This window comes from Galeopterus variegatus, unplaced genomic scaffold (genome assembly GCF_000696425.1).
Source record: "Galeopterus variegatus unplaced genomic scaffold, G_variegatus-3.0.2 Scaffold2181, whole genome shotgun sequence".
In the NCBI taxonomy this organism is placed as follows: Eukaryota; Metazoa; Chordata; class Mammalia; order Dermoptera; family Cynocephalidae; genus Galeopterus; species Galeopterus variegatus.
Genome location: NW_007728292.1, coordinates 122,022 through 143,305, shown reverse-complemented (window position 1 = coordinate 143,305; position 21,284 = coordinate 122,022). Strand labels below are relative to the sequence as shown.

Below are 21,284 nucleotides of genomic sequence, written 5' to 3'. Positions count from 1 at the left end.
CTAGTGAACCACTACCACAACCTATATATTATTATGATACACTAAAATCCCTTTGGCTTCCAGCGGTAGTTAACTGTTGGGGCAGAAGTTATGCTTATATCTCCACAGATACTGAATCCTTTTGGATACTGGATAAGAGGATTAAACAGAGAAATGGCTCAAAAGAGAAAGAAGGAAATGGAAGAGGTTCGGAAAGGCATAGCAGATCTTCACATTGACCCAAATAGCCGGAAAATGTTTTGTTATCTGCTACCAAGCACTCAAATACCAACTTGGGGACAGATAAAAAAATTGACTCAAAAAGTGAATAAGATCATTGAACAACATGGTCATGGGGGTAATGCATCGGCAATGTTTTTGGCCATGATGGCTTTGGTGTGCACTCAGGTTGGTTTTGTCACTGCTGATAATCATACTTATTGGGCCTATATTCCACATCCTCCCATTAATCCGGCCATTTCTTGGCATGATGCCCCATTGTTAGTGTATGCTAATGACTCTAGATGGATGCCTGGACCATATTCCCAGTGAGGACCTGTAAAGCCTCAAGAGGAAGGGACTAATGTTACAAATTATACAGTAGGATCGGGGGGACCTCCTATTTGTATTGGACATGGTGATCATTGTCTTAAAATTGCACCCCAGGCATGGTTAACTATTACAAGAAATACTACAAGAAAGGAACAGTTATGACGACTGTTTTTGTTAAGTGCCTATAGTTTCCACAATTCTTCGTTTGATCCAAACGCTTCTGTACCCCATATTCCTCCCTGTCAAATACCTATTCTGAATCACTTGCCCCAATGGGCTCCCTGGACTACTTGTAGGGGAGAAACGGCCCAAGTACTGGTTAATACTTCCTATGGAAATGTCATTGATTGGAGTCCTACTGGCTCCGCTTGGACCAAAGGCCACGCTTCAGATCTAAAGTGGAATAAACATAATCATACTACAAGTACTACAGGAAATGAGTCTATTGTATGGCACAGTGGAGGATTTGCACCTCCATTTCCTCATTTACTATATTATCCATTACAAAAAGATTTGTGGAAACTTCCCACATCTTTATATCCTTTACATACGTGGATTGGAGGTATGATTAATTCCTCATCAAACTTATTCCTTAAGCTTCACTGTAAACAGTTTCATATATGTTCACAGTTGTGTACAATTACCTTATTTAATGATGACTGGAAAAATTAATTGGAACCAAACCACTGGTGAGATAAAATGTTTAGGTAATTGCTCATTATATACTTGTTTAAATCATACCATGAACATTAATTTTTCTAAAGATAGTTTATATATCTTGAAGGCAAGAATTGGCATTTGGTTACCAGTAAAACTTAATTGACCGTGGCAGGACTCCCCTGCTGCTGGTTTCTTACAATATGTAGCTGAGTCTTTGCTAAAACGTTCCCGTCGATTTATTGGAACGTTAATAGTTGTAATAATGGGGATAATCTTTGTAAGTGCTACTGCAACAGCTACAACAATAGCTTTACAAAGCTCTATTAAACTTTGCAAGAAGTAGCAGAGTGGTATAAGAATTTGCATGATTTATGGTCCACTCAACGCCAAATTGACACACAAATACATGAAGAAATAGCTGATTTACAGCAAGCTATGACAACGTTAGGAGATCAAGTTATCAGCCTACAAAGACAAATTCAAATGAAAGGTGATTGGAATCAGACTAACTTCTGTATAACCACAGTGCCTTATAATGAAACTAATTGCCACCTTCCATAACACACTTACACCCCAGTACCTTATAATGAATCTTATTGGGACAAAGTTAAAATGCATTTACTGTATCATAATAATCTAACACAAGAGATTTTGCAGTTACAATCTCAAATTCAAAACACTTTTCAAAAGGAATTTCAACCTCTCTCAGAACAAAATGTTTTTAAAGGTCTGCTTGATAAGTTATATCAATTAAATCCTATCCCTCATTTAAAGGCTGCTTTCGGGTCTGTTCCAGTATGCTTATAATAATTGTATGCTTACTTTTTCTTTTAAATATAGTCTACAAACGCTGCCGAGAACAAGGACAAATGAGTGAGCAAAGGCATGCTATCTTCTCTGTCATAAACCGCAAATGGCAAAAACAAAAAGAGGGAGATGAAGGAAATGGTTAATGCACATCTGTGGTCAGCACCCAAGGACGTGTTCACTTGGTGAACTTGCATACGAGTAAACAACCAAGAAATATCAAGGACTGCAAACAATCCTTGAGAACGTTTAAAGTTGTGAGAACACTTTCTTGGGATGTTCCCAGGAGGTGCATTATAGGTAACCAAGTGCTTGAGAAGGGAGGTAACGGCCTTCTGCTCTTGAGAAAAATATAACAGGATTTATGCATTAATGCTTATCACGCATGTACAAGCTTGCTAAATGTAATAAAAGCTGTAACAGCGGTTGGGTCGGGGCTACTCACCTGAGAGCAGTGGCCCTTTGCTCTTCACCTGCATCTTGTCTGCTATGTCTTCCTTCACGTCTCCAATCATTTTAATCTACATTGCCTACAAGAAACCCACCTCCCCTGTAAAGACTCTCTCAGACTAAAAGTGAAAGGATCGAAAAAGATATACCATGCAAATAGGAACCCAAAACGAGCAGGAGTAGCTATTCTTATATCAGATAAAATAGACTTTAAACCAAAAACTATGAAAAGAGACAAAGAAAGCCTTTATATAATGATAAAAGGATCTATCCACCAAGAAGACATAACAATCATAAATATATATGCTCCCAACATTGCTGCAACCTGATTTATAAAGCAAACTGCCATGCCTAAAGAGAGAGAGAGAGAGAGAGACCTCAATACTATAATAGTTGGGAACCTGAACATTACCCTCTCAACATTGGACAGATCATCTAGGCAACAAATCAATAGGGAAACACAGGATTTAAACTACACTCTAGACTCACTGGACTTTGTAGATATATATAGAACATTTTCCCCAACAACCAGAGAATATACATTCTTCTCATCAGCACATGGAACATTCTACAAGACAGATTACATATCAGGTCACAAATCAAGTGTCAACAAATTTTTAAAAACTGAAATCATTTCATGCATTTCTCAGACCACAATGGATTAAAACTAGAAATTAATAACAAATGAAACTTTGACATCACACAAATACTTGGAAATTAAACAACATGCTTCTGACTGACATATGGGTCAAAGAGAAATCAAACAGGAAATCAAAAAATTTCTCAAAACTAATAATAACAACACATCATACCAAAAACTATGGGATACTGCAAAAGCAGTACTAAGAGCAAAGTTTATTGCAATAAACGCTTACATCAAGAGAACAGAAAGATTTCAAATGAACTACCTAACTTTACACCTCAAGGAACTAGAAAAACAAGAACAATCCAATCCAAAAGTTAGTAGGTGGAAAGAAATAATTAAAATCAGAGCACAACTAAATGAAATAGAGACCAAAAATACAATACAAAAGATCAATGAAACAAAAACCTGGTTTTTTGAGAATGATAAACAAAATAGACAAACCACTAGTAGGACTTACTAAAAAAAGAAGAGAGAAGACCCGAATAACAAAAATCAGAAATAAAAAAGGAGATATCACAACTGATACTGCAGAAATACAAAGAATCATTAGAGATTACTATGAACAACAAATTGAAAACTTGGAGGAAATGGATAAATTTCTAGACACATTTAAACTACCAAGATTGAACCAAGAAGACACAGAAAAACTGAACACACCAATAACAAGCAATAAGATTGAAGCTATAATCAGAAATCTTCCAAAAAAGAAAAGCCCAGGACCAGATGGCTTCACTGCTGAATTCTACCAAACCTTTATAGAGGAATTAATACCAGTTCTCTCCAAACTATTCCAAAAAATTGAAACAGAAACCATTCTCCCAAACTCATTCTATGAAGCCAGTATCACCTGGATAACAAAACCAAAGATACAACAAAAAAAGAAAACTACAGGCCAATATCCTTGATGAATTTAGATACTAAAATCCTCAACAAAATACTAGCAAACAGAATACAGCAACATATCAAAAAGATTATACATCATGATCAAGTGGGATTCATCCCAGGAGTGCAAAGATGGTTCAACCTACACAAGTCATTAAATGTGATACACCACATCGACAACATCAAGAACAAAAATCACATGATCACTTCAATAGATGCAGAAAAAGCATTTGACAAAATTCAACAATCCTTCATGATAAAGACTCTCAACAAATTAGGTATAGAGGGAGGGTATCTCAACATAATAAAAGCCATATACAATAAACCCACTGCCAATATCATCCTGAATGGGGAAAAACTGAAAGCTTTACCATTAAGATCAGGAACAAGACAAGGATGTTTGCTCTCTCCATTCCTTTTTAACATAGTATTTTAAGTACTTGACAGGGCAATTAGACAATATAAAGAAATAATTGGCATTCAAACAGGTAAAGAGAAAATCAAATTGTCTCTGTTCACAGATGACATAATTCTATATATAGAAAACCCAAGAGACTCTACCAAAAAACTCTTAGAGCTGATAAATGAGTTCAGTAAGGTAGCAGGATACAAAATCAACATACAAAAATCAGTAGCACTTTTATACACCAAGAACAAACTAGAAGAAAAAGAGATCAAGAAAGCAAGCCCATCTACAATAGCCTCCATAAAAATAAAATACCTAGGAATAAATCTAACCAAAAAGGTGAAAGATCTCTACAAGAGAACTACAAATCACTTCTGAAAGAAATTAAAGAAGACACTAAGAGATGGAAAGACATTCCTTGTTCATGGATTGGAAGAATCAATGTAGTAAAAATGTCTTTACTACCCAAAGCCATCTACAGATTTAATGTGATTCACATCAAAATACCAATGACATTCTTCACAGAAATAGAAAAGGCAATCCTCACATTCATATGGAACAACAAAAGACCCTTAATAGCCAAAGCAATTCCGAGCAAAAGAAGTAAAGCTGGAGGCATTACACTTCCTGACTTCAAACTATATTACAAATCTATAGCAACAAAAACAGCACAGTACTGGCATAAAAGCAGACACATGGACCAATGGAACAGAATAGAGAACTCGGAAATCAACCCACATATTTACAGCCAACTGACCTTTGACAAAGGCACCAAGAACATACATAGGGGAATAAAGGTCTTATTAAAAGAAAAAGAAGAGGACATAGACAAATCTGAAGATATAATTCAGCACACATGATAAACACCAACCTACTAATTTGAAAATACTTTTTTTCCTTATTAGATACATATATTTTTAAACTGGTTATGAATATTCATGAGATACAAAGCTGATTGTTACCCCTCGTGCCCAAGAATTGAAGGCCAGATCCATACTGACAGCATGCCCACTACCACAAATTGCATTTGTATCCTATGTCCCCCACCCAATTATCCCCAACCTCCCTCCCCCTCCCCCCCACCCCCGACTCCACTTTGTATCCCAAGGTATGTTCTCTCCCTCTGCAAGTCCAACACACCACTGTGGTCTTTCATTCCTTCCTTCTTTCTATAACTAGAGTCTACACTAAATAAGAAAATATTTTGTGGCATTATCTTTCTGATCACTTCTCTATGCATTTTATAAATGTAACTACCATACCACAGAAAAAAATGTAGAGCAATGGTTCTCAAGTTGATAGTGCATCAAAACCATATGTCAGACTTACAAAACTGCAGGTGTCTTGGACCTACTTTGGACTCACTGAGTCAATCTCTAAAGAAGATTGGACCTATGCATTTTGAGACAAAAGCATATCATTATGCTCCACTTGGAGTGTTTTTTAAATTTCAGTAAAATACACATGACATAAATTTACCATATTACCCATTTCTGAGCACACAATTCAGTGGCATTAAGTATAACCAAATGTTGTATAAACATCACTCTTCCATTCCAGAACTTTTTCGTCATTCCAAACAGAAACTCTATACCATTAAAAATAACTCCCCATTCCCTGCTTCCCCTACCCCTGGTAACTACCATTCTACTTTCAGACTCTAAGACTTTGACTATTCTAGGAAACCATAAACACAATGATATACTATTTACCTTTTTGTGTCTGGCTTATTTAACTTAGCATTAATGTCTTCAAAGTTCATCCATGAAACGACAAAGTCAAATTGTCCCTGTTTGCAGATGACATGATCTTATATATAGAAAAACCTAAAGACTCTACCAAAAAACTCTTTAGAGCTGATAAAATTGCAAGATACAAAATCAACACACAAAAATCAGTAGCATGTTTATACTCCAATAATGACTAGCAGAAAAATAAATCAAGAAAGCAAGCCCATTTACAATGGCCACCAAAAAAAAAAAATACCTGGGAATAAATTTAACCGAGGAGGGGAAAAATCTCTACAACCATAACTACAAATCACTGCTGAAAGAAATGAAAGAGGCCACAAAAAGATGAAAGGACATTCCATGCTTTTGGATTAGAAGAACTGACATTGTGAAAATGTCCATACTAACCAAAACAACCTACAAATTCAGTGCAATCCCCATCAAAACACCAAAGACATGCTTCAGAGAAACAGAAAAGACAATCCTAACATTCATATGAAACAACAAAAGATGCCAAATAGCCAAAGCAATCCTGAGCAAAAAAAATAAAGCCAGAGGCATTACACTACTTGACTTCAAATTATTCTACAAAGCTATAGTAAGCAAAAACATCGTGGTACCTGCATAAAAACAGACACATGGACCAATGCAACAGAACAGAGAACTCAAAAATCAACCCACATATTTACAGCCAACTGATCTTTGACAAAGACACCAAGAATATACATTGGGAAAAAGAATGCCTCCTCAATAAATGGCGCTGGGAAAACTGGACATCCATATGTAGAAGAATGAAACTAGACCTGTACCTCTTGCCATTTACCAAAAATAACTGCAAATGGATTAAAGACTTAATAAGACCTGAAATTATAAAACTTCTAAAAGAAAACAGAGGAAACATTTCAGGAAGTAGGACTGAGCAAAGACTTTATGAATAAGACCCCCAAAGCACAGGAAACAAAAGAAAAAAGAAACAAATGGGATTATATCAAACTAAAAAGCTTCTTCACAGCAAAAGAAACAATTAACAGAACAAAAAGACAACCTACAGAATGGGAGAAAATATTTGCAAACTATGCATCTGACAAGGGATTAATATCCAGAACATGCACAGAACTCAAGCAACTTAACAGTAAAAAAACGAGTAACCAGATTTAAAAATGGGCAAAGGAGCTAAATAGGCATTTCCCAAAGGAAGATACACAAATGGCCAACAGACACATGAAAAAATGCTCAACATCACTCAGCATCAGGGTAAAGCAAATCAAAACCAGACTGAGATATCATCTCACCCCAGTTAGACTGGCTATTATCAAAAAGAAGAGAATAACAAATGCTGACATAAGTACAGAGGAAGGGGAACCCTCCTACACTGTTGATGAGATTGTAAATTAGTACAGCCACTATGGAAAACAGTATGGAGGTTCCTTAAACAACTACAGATATAACTTCCATATGATCCTGCAATCCCACTGCTGGGTGTATACCCAAAGGAATGGAAATCATCATGTCGAAGGGACACCTGCATCCCCATGTAAATTGCAGCTCTATTTACAATAACCAATAACCAAGAGTTACAATAACCAACCTAAATGTCCATAGATGGATGACTGGATAAGGAAAATGTGGTACATACACAGAATGGAATACTACTCTGTCACAAAAAGAATAAAATTCTGCTATTTGCAGTAACATGAACTTAGAGAAAATTATGTCAAATAAACCAGACACAGTAGAAGAAACATCACATGTCCTCACTCATAAGTGGGAGCTTAAAAATAATTTAAGAAAAGAAAGATAGAAAAGTACAACAATCACAATAATTCATTGATGTTTCAAAAGGAGAGAACAGAACTGAGGCCACCAGAGGTGTGAAGTGGTGGGGGATGGTGAGGGAAGTTAGCAAGAAACTGGTAAAGCGCTACAAAAAACAATTACATTGTGTAATGTTATACTAATTATCCTGCTTTGAGCATCACATATTGCACACAGTGTTTAATGTACCACACAGATATGTATAATCAATTATGTTTCAATAAAATATAGATTTAAAACAAAACAAAGTTGATCCATGCTGTAGCATGTGGCAGAATTTCCTTCCTTTAAAAGGCTAAATAATATTACATTGTATGTCTATACCACATTTTGTTATCCATTCATCTGTTGATGGACACTTGGGTTGCTTCTACCTTTTTGGCTATTATAAATAATGCTGCTATAAACACGAGTGTGCAAGTATCAGTTGGAATTCTTGTTTTCAATTCTTTTGGATGTACTTACACTTGGAATTGCTGGATCACAATGTAATTCTACATTAACTTTTTGAGGAACTGCCATGCTGTTTTTCCACAGCAGCTGCACCATCTGACATTCCTACCAACAATGCACAGGGTTCCACTTTCTCCACATCCTCCCCACTCTCTCCCCCTTTTTATGATAAAGGCCATTTTAATGGATGTCAAGTAGTATCTATCTCATTGCTGTTTTGATTTGCATTTTCCTAATGGCTAATGGTGTTGAGCATCTTGGCCATTTGTACAATTTCTTTGGAGAAATGTCTATTCAAGTCCTTTGGACATTTGAAATGGGTTGTTTCTTTGCTGTTGAGTTGTAGGAGTTCTTCATTTAATCTGGATATTAAACCCTTATCAGACATATGATTTGCAAATATCTTCTCACAATCTGTGAGCTGTCTTTTCTTGTGCTCCATTTTTGCATGGCTGTCAAAATAACTTGTTAAGACATTGTATGGGTTTTAATACTGATTTAAGCTTAAAATCAGGCTAATATTTACTTATTAAAAAATTGGGTATGCACATTCTTATAAAACCTAAAGTGTTTACTGAATGCAGAGGCTTTCATGTTATTATAAACTACTGATACCTGACAGTAAAAGGCAGACTGTAGAATTACAATGAATAGAGGGAACTAAGGAGAATAAGAGAATTTTAGATTTCCTCAAAATTCATTGAAACCCGTCCCTTATGACTTTCATTCCACAAATATTAAATTTATTATAAATTATCACTAGTAAAATTAACAAATTGTTGCTAGCATTAAAAGCAAAATCTAAGTGAACTTCTTAAAAAACCAAGCAGTCTAAAAAGAGTCTAATACAGAAACAAAAGAATTTTTGGAATGCGTAATATATAAAATACCAAACATTTTAAATGCAAATGAGATAGGTAAGTGACATTTCAAGGGCAATAGCATGATGGTTTGTAGTGAGAATCAAGATAGAGTAGCTGTTAATATAAACCATTTGGCCTTTTATGGATGTTTTTTTCAAATCAGCTATTTACTTTAAGGAAAATGTCACATTTAGTAGAGGAAACTCCCTCCCCAAAAATTCAAGGCACTAGACAATAATTTAACAATCATACCTTTCAGAGTTTGGAAGCTCCGGCAATTAGTGCTTTTGAAATCTACTCCTATCAATTATAGTCACAAAGAAGAAAGCTCCCTAAATTCTTAAATAATGCATTGCCCTCAAAAGAGTACATTATAACATCTACACCTGAGCTGTTAACACTTTGGGATTTGTTATTAAAGACAACTGATTCTCTAATATTTGAAAACTCTGTAGTTAGCATTTTTCCTAAGATAAAGCAAAATTTTTTTAAAAAATTAAACAAAATGATCAAATTTAGTATCATTTATTACTCAAAAATTAATGAGGGTCGGCCCGGTGGCGCACTGGATAGTGCGCCGCTTGGGAAGCGCGGCGGCGCTCCCGTCCGAGGGTTCGGATCCCACATACAGACCGGCTCCCGCTCACTGGCTGAGCGAGGCGCGGGAGCAACACCGAGGCTTGCGATCCCGTTGCCGGTCCCGGTCCGGTACGGGGGCAACACTGAGGGTTGCGATCCGGTGCCGGACATGGAAAAAAGACAAAAAAAAAAAAATTAATGAAAGACAGATCTAGACATACTTCTCTTAAATTACACATAACTCTCTCATTAGGATAACTCTATTTGGTTACTTAGTTATGTCTGCAATTTTTATTATTCAGGATAGAATAGTATAATAAATCTAACAGCTTCTTATAGATATACAAATGAAAATGTGTACCTTATTAGAACTGATTTTCTTCCAAAAGTCAAAAGGAAATTGTTTGTATAAGATAGCAAAAAAGTAGTTCTGTAAAGTACTAAGATTTGAATACTGTTTTCCCCAAGGCAGAATGTTTCTTGATGACCATCATTATCTCTAAAATGCACTGCTGTTACAAAAAAGAGTATCACTTTAGCTATTATGAAGTATCATTTTAATGTGTATGTACACACTTCCGCACTCCTTTATTTTTTTGATCAATTACTGTACCCACAATAGGCTGAAGGGCAATTTCTAACCTATATCCCCTAACTAAATCAGCACATCACTTGGGGAAAGGTACCAGAATAAGTAAACAACAAGTAAGAAATTTCACTCTAGACCACAGACTAGGTTTTGTTGTATGAAGAGAAACAACCTCAGGCACAGAGGGAGAAACACATGAGCGTACGTACACATACACATGCAAGTTCATTAATGATAAAGCAATACTTATTTGTTGTATTTTTAAAAAGCACATAGAAAAGAATAAGAAGTAAACTAAAAAGTCTTCATAATGAAACCACCCAGAAAACAACCTCTGTTCACATTTTTGTGTAGTTTAGGCATTTGTGTGTATTTTTATAACACAGACAACACACTACATGCTCTGCCTTATATTTTGCCTTTTCTGCCTCCAACCTTTGTTAATTTGATAACTAAGAACTGATCTTAAAAATTTAATTTACATGCCTTCTTTTACTGATGTGGAATTCTGTATATCTTCATTTATGGATTCATTCACATTTGTAATTTTTCTAAAATAAAAGCTCTTTACAAATTAAGGGCATTATTCATATATGCTGTATATGTTTCTTCATCACTTTGTTCCTTGATTCTAATTTTATTTTGACAGTATCAGTGTTTTTTTAATTAGAAATATTTTGAACTTTTAAGTATGCCCATTTTATTCAAATACGGAAATGAAAAAGAGTAACTGATATGGTAAAATTACCAGGACGACATTCTTCAGAAAAAGAATATAGAGAAGATGAAAACAACAAACTAAGTGTTTTAGTTACCTGTTAAGTGATCTAAGTAGTACTGATAGAGCTTGCACTGAATAGGAGTCATTCTCACAGCTAACACATACTCATGTTTTGGAGGCAAGAACTTTGTTAATGCTGTATAATCTTTCCTCTGTAATTAACAAGAAAGTGAATGAAAATTAGTTAATCTAATATATGACAGGAATGAACTGCTTTAAGAATTCTTGTTGCTCATAACTAAAAGATATAAATAAACAAATAGGCACTAAACATATTAGAAAACATTTTCTTAAACATAATTTAAACCCTCTCTAAACACATGATGATCCACGATTGTAGTTAATGTACTTCATATGACTGTACAATATAGTGCACTGGTAAAAAGATATTGCAAAACACCAGGCAGGCTTTAAACTGAAGTGGTCATATTACCAAGTGAGCAATTTAAGTTTTCAAAATGGTCTCCAAAAGGTGGGGAGGGGATGTAGTAGGTAGTATTAGCAAAATGACTTGCTTTTAATAATATAATAAAACCTATGAATCAAAGTCTAATGCAGTCTGAGTTGTCCTCTGGGTAAGATGTGCTAACATGGCAAACGATAACACACAACTTCAGAAGGAATGTTCACCCTATTGAGAAAGCAAGCCATGCACAAGCACTCTTGAAACCATTTTACTATAGGGATAGGAACAAAAAACCACAAATCTGCTAGATACTACTTAAACCAGGAAAATCGCTGCCTGGGTCATAGCAGCAATATAGAAACGGAGTACTTACTAGTACATGTAGCCAATATGATCAAACAGGATGACTTTGCCTTCTATGATGGCAGTTTATCTAGACAAAAGAATAGCCTGCCTCATTTGTTACAGAATCTCGGTGGCTATCACTAGTATCTAGTGTTTGAAGAGTAAGTGAGGATCTTCAAGTTCTACTAATTGCTGGCTCAGTCTCTACATGTTTATTGATTAATGGAGATTCACTGAAGATCCATTTATAAACAACACTGTTAGCCTATTCATATTATTGGATATACTTGAAAGTAATAAAACTGTTTCTTCCAAATTACTTTTAAAATGGCTCCTCTCAATTCATACTGGCCTTTCCTACAACCATTTCAAAGAAGTGAGGTCTAGAGTACTGTATTATACTATAGAATTAGAGTGAGCACAGGAATTTCTTAATCATAATAGCTATGTTCCTCTTAAGGAACTCCCTTATCTTGAGGACTAAGAATCTAAACATTAACATAACATGAGGCTTTACACTTGGCAAATGAATCAATCAACTAGGTTCTAAACTTCTCAATGGAAAATTTTTTTAAAAGTTGAATGCTGCCTAAAATTTTTAAGACAGTGTAAGAAGATATAACTGTAAAACTATATACTGAAAAGGGGGGGAAAGAAAACACAAAATAATTAAGGTTTAAACTCAGAAAATATTTTGGGATTGCAGTATAAGAAAGTAACAATATTTTATTACTATGGAACGTATTTGTACCTGAACACATCCAGCTAACATCTCATAGAGAATGTGAGCACGTTTTTTCATCACTCTGACATCTACCATGGTAGAATCTGCACATTGACCATTTTGGATTGGATTTATAAATCTATTCCTGAACTCCTTAATGGATCCAAGCAAATTTTCCTTGATAAAGTTAACCATACAATGATCTAAGAGAGAAGACAATTCATTAACAACATTAACAATGGTTAAAGAGACTCAGAAAAATTCCCCAGTGAAATGCTCGTTTTCAAAAACACATGCCATGGAAGCATTAGAATTAAGCTACAAAGAATATCAAACTAAGCACAGAATAAACATTGGTTATAAGTCTGATCTAGAACTGGATTACCTAAACCAGATAAGAAATAAAAATAAAAATCATCCCTAAATACTAGACATCAGTGTTTTTTAAAAAACTCTTAAAGGACATTTTATTCTAACTCCTTTCCTTCACAACAGATGAGAAGCATAAAACAAGTGGTCTACAATTCTAACCATGATTTTATGGTCAGTGAGGGTATCTTGTGAAGAAAATGTAACTAATAAATCAAAATAATAAAAGTGGATAGGGCCGGCCCGGTGGCGCACTGCGCTAGTGCGCCGCTTGGGAAGTGCGGCGGCACTCCCACCGAGGGTTCGGATCCCACATACAGACCGGTTCCCGCTCACTGGCTGAGCGAGGGGTGGGGGCAACGCCGAGGGTTGCGATCCCGTTGCCGGTCCCGGTCCGGTACGGGCGCGACACTGAGGGTTGCGATCCGTTGCCGGACACGGAAAAAGACAAAAAAAAAAAAAAAAAAGTGGATAATAAGCTACTATACCAAAATTTATATTAACTGATTCAGTTCAAGAAATCCTTAATAGGGCTGTCAATTGTCCTATATTATATAGGACCACAATGTGAAATAGCATTTCTATAAACAGGGTACAGAACAAAAAAGAGGGAAAGTGGAGCAGATAAAAACAAAAATAAAATATAGGTTAAAGTGAAATAATAAACAGTATTACAAATAATAAAATAAAAAAGTTAAGTTATATAAACACATTGAAGGAAAACGACAAACATAAAAATAACAAAAAGCCATCAAAATGGGAAAAAGAAAAGGGTTGGAGATTATAATGAGAAATTTCAATTTGTTATTTGCTGAATAATTTCATGTTCTCTTCTTTAGTGTCACCACACACAAAAAAAATAAGGGAAATTTACAAGTCACTTCCTTGGGTTCACATCATCTGTCCTCAGCCTCCGCAAACTCTATCCCGCCATGAATTTATCACAGCTCTCCTTCTCCCATCTCCATCTTGCTGAAATGTTCATGTTTGGCATTTATTTTTGATTTCTTAACAGTACCTCCCCCAAAACTGGATGTATGTCCTTACAAATACCTCCTTAGTAACCACATATGCATTTGTACTTTTGAAAGCAATCATTAAGACTTCTGATACTTTTTAAATATTTCAAATTCCTTATTTATATTTGAATACTCATAATGGCACATCTCTTGACTGGTTTACCACTCACAAAGCATCTCACTTGAAAAGTATGGTATTCTTTCACAGCAGACTCAGATGGACTTATGTAGATCATGGTCAGGGACTATACTAGAGTGAACAGAGGAAAGGCGAACGGCAAAGTGGCAAATATATATCTGAGGCAATACCAGTACTCTACAACATAAGTGTAGATATTAACTCACACTCGATTAGATTATTTTGAAGTGGCGTTCCTGTTAAAATAATCCTCCTCCTTGATCGTATAGAATTCATTGCTTTTGAAACAGCAGATGCTTCATTTTTAAGAATATGGCCTTCATCACAAACAACAAAGTCAGGGCCTATAAAAACATATAGAAAAACATTTTATTAAAATATAATAAACCTGAAAATGTGACCCATTTAAGTAAATAAAGATAATTCTTTAATAGTGCTGGTCTTATAGGAAGATAAAACAACATTATCATAAGTATATTTTATCTGCTGTTATATTTGGTTAATAGGGCACTACATAGTATTAATTATATCCCAAAAACAGAGTAATAAATCACTACTATAAATGGTACTTAAGTTCCTCTGAGTGCATATAAAAATAGGCAAGAATAAAAATAACCACAAGGGGGAAAAAGATCCCTTTCAACAGATCTGGGGTATTTGAAAAAAGACAAATGTGGCTTAAAATTTAAAAGTCTCAAAAAAAAAAAAAAAAAAAAAAAACAGTCTCTAAAGATAATATTTCATCATTAGCATATCAAGTTAAATCTATCAGCAAAGGCTAAGAGCAATTTATATATACATGAAAACAAATTTCAAAAGTTACATTATAAGAAATAATATATAAATTGCATTCCCACTTATTCTAAATATCTAACACTCATTGCTGGAGAAAAATTTAACTGATAAAGGAAAGCTAAGCTAGTTGTTAACATGGGTATGTTGGATGGGGAGAACACCTTTCTAGCTATGAAAGATCTCACAGCAGACAATGACTCTTTCAAAAGAAATACTATAGGCTTATATTTTTTAAATAATACATATTGTTTGCTAAAGTATCCTACATACACAATTTGCTTGCTAGTTAACACACACACATTACTTAAATGTTGATTTCAACAATAGCAGCTGTCAAATTACCCCCATCTGTTAAGCATTAGACAAAATTCAATTTCTACTTCAAATGACTTCAAAAATAACTGCTTCGGTATGACAGATCAAATAATACAATTGTGATTCAGTTTTCGGATGGGGCTACCCAAATAATAAATATTTTTACATTACTAATATATTCTCTAAAACTAAAAATCTGTACCTAGCTTTGTATTAAAAGACTGTGTATTGTTTATTTTGAATCCTCAAATATTTTCTACAGATAAAAATTTTTTTACACAAGTGATTTAAATGATTTCCAAACATTTAATATTCAGTGTCCATGAGGGTGTGGAGAAATGAGTATTTTCATATACTCTTTATGAGTCTACACTAGTATAAAAAATTTTAGAAGCCAATTTTACAATATCTATCAAAATGTAAAATGTGTGCACCTTGACCCATATTTAAATTTCTGGGAATTTATCCCAAAGATATACTTCCATAAGTACCCAAAGATACATAACAGAATGTTCTCTGCAGCACTGTTTGCTATGGAGGAAAACTGGGAACACCCTAAAAGCTTGTCAAAGGGGGTCTGGCAACGGGGTTTAGTTAAAGCATGGTATAATGGAGTAAGTTGCAGAGTTAAAATTAAGGACATGTATCTCCATGTACAAACCTTGAAAGTTATGCCAAATATATTATTAAATAAAAAGAAGTTGCACAATAGTTACCTATATTATGATCCAATTTGTATTTAAACAACCTCCTCAAATGAGTGGTTTTATCTATCTATACAATAGGCCCTCCAGATCTGTGGATCCCACATTCACGGATTCAACCAGTTGCTAATCCAAAACATTTGAGAAAAAAAAAACGTTGCATCTGTACTCAACATGTACGGACTTTTTTTTTCTTGTCATCATTCCCTAAATACAGTATGACAACTATTTACATAGCATTTATGTTTTATCAGTATTATAAGTAAGCTAGGGAGGATGTGCATAGGTTAGATGCAAACACTACTCCATTTTATACCAGAGATTTCTGCATCCCCCGAATTTGGTATCCGCAGGAAGTCCTGGAACTCCCCAACCCCCGACAGACTTTATATGTATGTGCAATAAAGGATTAACCTTGTCCAAAGAAAGATTTGGCCTTTGGACAGAAAGATTTCTCCAGCTCCAACCTTGGAATGTCCTGCTTGATAAGAGTATCTTTGTTTACCTGGAGGCCTTGGATCCGCCAGATATTCTACACTAACAATGTGATTTATGGTAGGAGGTCTTGGGCCAAGGGGCATCTTCTTAACCTCTGGAGGGGCTGGAGTCTAAGATCAGGCACATGGGTGGCCAACCATATCTATGTGATCAAGCCCAAGCTTTAGATACCAAGGCTCAGGTGAGCTTGCCTGGTTTGCAATATTCCATGCATATTGTCACACATCATTACTGAGAGAAGTTAGCACTCTGAATGATTACAGTAGAAGAACACACCTGGAACTCTCCTGGGCCCTGCCCTATATGCCTTTTTCTGCTGCTGACTTTAATTTGTATCCTTTCGCTATAATAAACCATAACCATTAGTATATTGGCTTTTTTGAGTTCTGCAAATCCTTATTGTAAAGTATTGAACCTGGGGGTGACTTTAGGATCCCCAAACTTTTCAATATAAAATACATGCTTGTGTAAGCACAAAACATTTCTGGAAGAATATACATGGAACAATAGTAAGATAAGGAAGAAGGGAACTTTTATTTTTCAATATACGCCTTTTTCTTCTGTTTGTATTTTGCTCAAGAACACAAAAGAACTATTGTTAGCATGGCAACAAAGGGAGAGGAAGCCCTATCCTTAGTAAGGATATCTGAGAGACTAGAAGAAAGAAGAAAGAATAAGAGTAAATATACTCATTTATAACCGTGAATCGACAAAAAAAGTTAAATTGCGTGATTCATATTTTATTTACCAATATAGAAATGTATGAGGGTACTTCAAAAAGTTCAAAAAAAAAAAAAAAAAAAAACAGAATTGAAAGGTAATACAAATTCTTCCATGAACAGAAAGTATAGGGAGGAAGGCAGTCAAGAGGCTCTGAGGAGCAAAAGAAAAGCGATTTAGAGAAAGGCTTGAAGAAAATTTCTTCGGTTCAAAAGTTTAATCCTGACTGAATCTGTTAACTTAAGATGGTTCAAAACACTATGAAAACCTGTCTTTATTTTTAAAAAACTACATAGTGAGATCTATCTTATTGCTTAAACCAAAAAGTACCTTAAATTAATATTGTTTATATAAACACACTCTCTCTCACAAACACATACACACACACATATATTATGTTCTCTGAAACTAAAAGACCTTGCAACGTGCTTCTAAAAACACTAATGTGAATTAGAAAATTCCACGAGATCAGTGTAAGTACATTAAATAGGAAAATATGTTTTCAAAACAATTGGTAGGTTAGGGAAGAAAGGCCAAGTAAAGTAGGTTCAGTTACTTTCTGTAATGTGATTTCTAAGTGCAGGTGTTTTCAAACCCTACTACCTCATTTATACATCATTGTTTCGGAACGAGGTTTTTCAGAAAATATATTTCCAAGGTAACCAAAACTTACTCCTTTTAAACATTAAACATTTTTATACAAGCAAAGGTTTTGTTTCATACTATTATATTTAAATAAGTTCCTTTTCAGTATGTTACATTGCCACCTACTGGTAGATTAAAAAAAAAATCATAAACATATTACGCAAAAAAGTAGATAAAATTTTGGAACTGTCCAAGCAAGCCTGTCTCAAACCCATGACCCAGTGGAACCAGAAGAGATAATAAAATGATTACTGTCACTTTAAGCCCTTAAGGCTTGGGGTGACTGTTATGCAGCAGTTGAGTTTAAAGATGAACACTACTATTTAACAACGCTGGTCAGCTCTAAACATGTTTCCAATCTTAATACCTGCTCCTGATTTCCCAGGCTTCGGACCTACTAGTCCACTCTACTAGTTTATGACCTCACCTCATTCTTAAGTCTGATACCCAAAACTGCTTGTCTGTCTCTGACATTTTGCTTCCATCGTGAACTTCCATATGTTACACCGAAACCCAGATCCTTAAATACTGTTACCATTTATTTGATTCTTCACTACCACCAATTTCCCCCAAATAATTTTTTATCAATTTTCCCCTTAGAGAAGAAAAATTGGGCAAAAAAAGAATGCATGTTCTGGAAAATTGAGTGTTATGTTTAACAAATCCCTTCTAATAAATTTAGAAGTACTTCACAGATCTCGACAGTTTAAACTTAGGTAAGAAAAATGATATCTAAAAGTTACTACTACCACTAAATCTTAAAGCTTACTATAATTTTAACATATTTCTCTTACTATATGTTATACATGATGAATAGTGTGAGATTCTTGTTGCTGTGCAGATGGTTTCCCAGATATGGCAGACCAGTTATCGCTAATACTCCTATATACCCTGGAAAGGAAAATACAGTTAGAGCTTCAGTTTCCCAATGAAACTACTGGAGAGACCAAAGCCTCCCATAGGTTCTAACAAGGGTAATCTAGGTATTTATTTTTTTAAATTAATAAAACAAAAAATAAAACCCAATGTAGAACTTACTTAAATAGGTAAAAGGCATCTATTAGGAAGAAACCCACAGCTAACATTATACCTAATGGTGAAAGACTGGAAGCTTTCCCTGAGATCAGAAACAAGACCACTGCTCTCACCACTTACATTCAACACTGTACAGGAAGTTCTAGAAAGGGTAATTAGGCAAGAAAAAGAAATGAAAAGACATCTGGATTTGAAAGGAAGAAGTAAAACTATCTGTACTCACAGATGGTATGATCTTTTTATTTATTTATTTTTTTTGTCTTTTTTCGTGTCCGGCAACAGATCGCAACCCTCAGTGTCGCGCCCGTACCGGACCGGGACCGGCAACGGGATCGCAACCCTCGGCGTTGCTCCCACACCTCGCTCAGCCAGTGAGCGGGAACCGGTCTGCATGTGGGATCCGAAACCTCGGCGGGAGCACCTCCGCGCTTCCCAAGCGGCGCACTAGCGCAGTGCGCCACCGGGCCGGCCCTGGTATGATCTTTTTAATAGAAAATCCTAAACAATGCACACAAACTATTAGAACTTATAGACTCACCAAAGTTGTAACATATGAGAATATACAAAAATCTGTTGTATTTCTATATGCTAACAATGAAAAATCTGAAAATGAAATTAAAATAATTCATTTATGACAGAACCAAAAAGAAAAAATATTTTGTAATAAATTTAAGAAGTATAAGATCTGTACACTAAAAACTGCAAACATTATTTAAAGAAATTAAAGCAAGACCTAAATAAATGGAAAGACATGACATGTTTACAAATGGGAAGATTTAATATTTTAAGCTGGCAATACTCCCCAAATTGATCTACAGATTCAATGCAGTCTCTAACAAAATCTCAGCTGGCTTCTTTGCAGAAATATAAAAGCTGATTCTCAAATTCATATGGAATTGCAAGAAACACCAAATGGCAAAACAATCTTGGGAAAGAAAAACAAAGCTGTAGGACTCCTACTTCCTGATTTCAAAACTTACAGCAAAGCTACAATAATAAAAAGTGTGTTGGCATAAAAATATAGAGGTTGAGCATCTCTAATCTGAAAATCCAAAATCCAAAATGCTCCAAAGTTTGAAACTTTTTGAGGGCCAAAATGACACTCAAAGGAAATGCTCAACTAGTTAAGTATGTGCAAATATTCTGAATTGTGAAAAAATACAAAATTTAAGACACCTCTGGTCCCAGGCATTTCAGAGAAGGAATACCTGTATAAAGCAAAATAGAGAATTGAGAGTCCAGAAATAAACACATACATCTATGGTCAACTGATTTTCAACAAGGGTGCCAAGATCCTTTGTAGTGGATTGAATTATGTCCCCCCAAAACTCACTGAAACTTGAATTCTGTCCCCCAAGTTTTACATATTAGAAACCTTGCCCCCACTTTGACTGTTAAGAGGGTGGGAAATCCTATTATGGTAATTGGAAGGTAGAGCCTTGATGAGGTCATTGGATTGTAGGACCGTGCAGTAGTGAATGGATTAAAAATGGTGATCAGGGGCGTGGCTCTAAGGGCTTTAAAAGAAGAGAGAGTCTGTCTTTCTCTCTGCTCTCTCTGCTTCCACCATCTTGCAATGTGAAACCCCCGAGTCACTGCTGCCACCACCAGATGGACTTTGGACTTCCCAGCCTCAGAAACTGTAAGCAATAAACTTTGTTTTTCTTCATAAATCACCCAGTTTCAGGTATTTTGCTATAAGCAACAAAAATGGACTAATGCACCTTTCACTGGAGAAAGAACAGTCTTTTCAACAACTGGTGCTAGGACAACTGAATTATCAAAATGCAAAGAAAAAAGAAGACAGACCCCCCCCTACATCACACCATAACAAATATTAACTCAAAATGGATCATCAACATACATGTAAGAACTAAAACTATAAAACATTTAAAGAAAACATAGGTGCAAATACTTATGACCTTGAAAAAATATTTGTGACCTTGAATTAAGCAACACATTCTTGGATATGCACCAACACATAAGCAACAGAAGAAAAAATAGATAAATTAAACTTCATCAAAATTTTTAAAATTTGTGTATAAAAAGATGATATAAAGAAAGTAAAAGATGACCAACAGAATAAGAGGAAAATTAGCAAATTTTATATATGTGTGTATATATAAAGGTTAAGGGTACGTATACATAAAGAACTCTTACAACTCAATAATAAAAAGAAAAATAACACAATTAGAAAATAGACAAAAAACTTAAATAGACATCTCTCCAAAGAAGATAAACAAATAGCCAACAATCACATGAAAAGATGCTTGACATCATTAGTCATGAAGGAAACGCAAATCAAAACCACAATGAGAGGCCGGCCCGTGGCTCACTCGGTAGAGTGTGGTGCTGATAACACCAAGGCCACAGGTTCG

At 35.1% G+C, this 21,284-nt stretch overlaps 1 protein-coding gene across 5 annotated transcripts in view; it reads right to left on the bottom strand.

The window, feature by feature from the left end:
• ATRX (alpha thalassemia/mental retardation syndrome X-linked) overlaps nt 1-21,284 on the bottom strand; it is a 206,356-nt gene that overhangs the window by 71,501 nt on the left and 113,571 nt on the right. For all 5 annotated transcript variants that reach the window (XM_008580865.1, XM_008580863.1, XM_008580867.1 and 2 more), the window contains 3 exons: nt 14,401-14,538; nt 12,695-12,870; nt 11,227-11,344 (listed from right to left, as the gene is read on the bottom strand). In XM_008580865.1, coding sequence (XP_008579087.1) covers nt 11,227-11,344; nt 12,695-12,870; nt 14,401-14,538 — 432 coding nt within the window. The remainder of the gene's footprint in view (nt 1-11,226; nt 11,345-12,694; nt 12,871-14,400; nt 14,539-21,284) is intronic.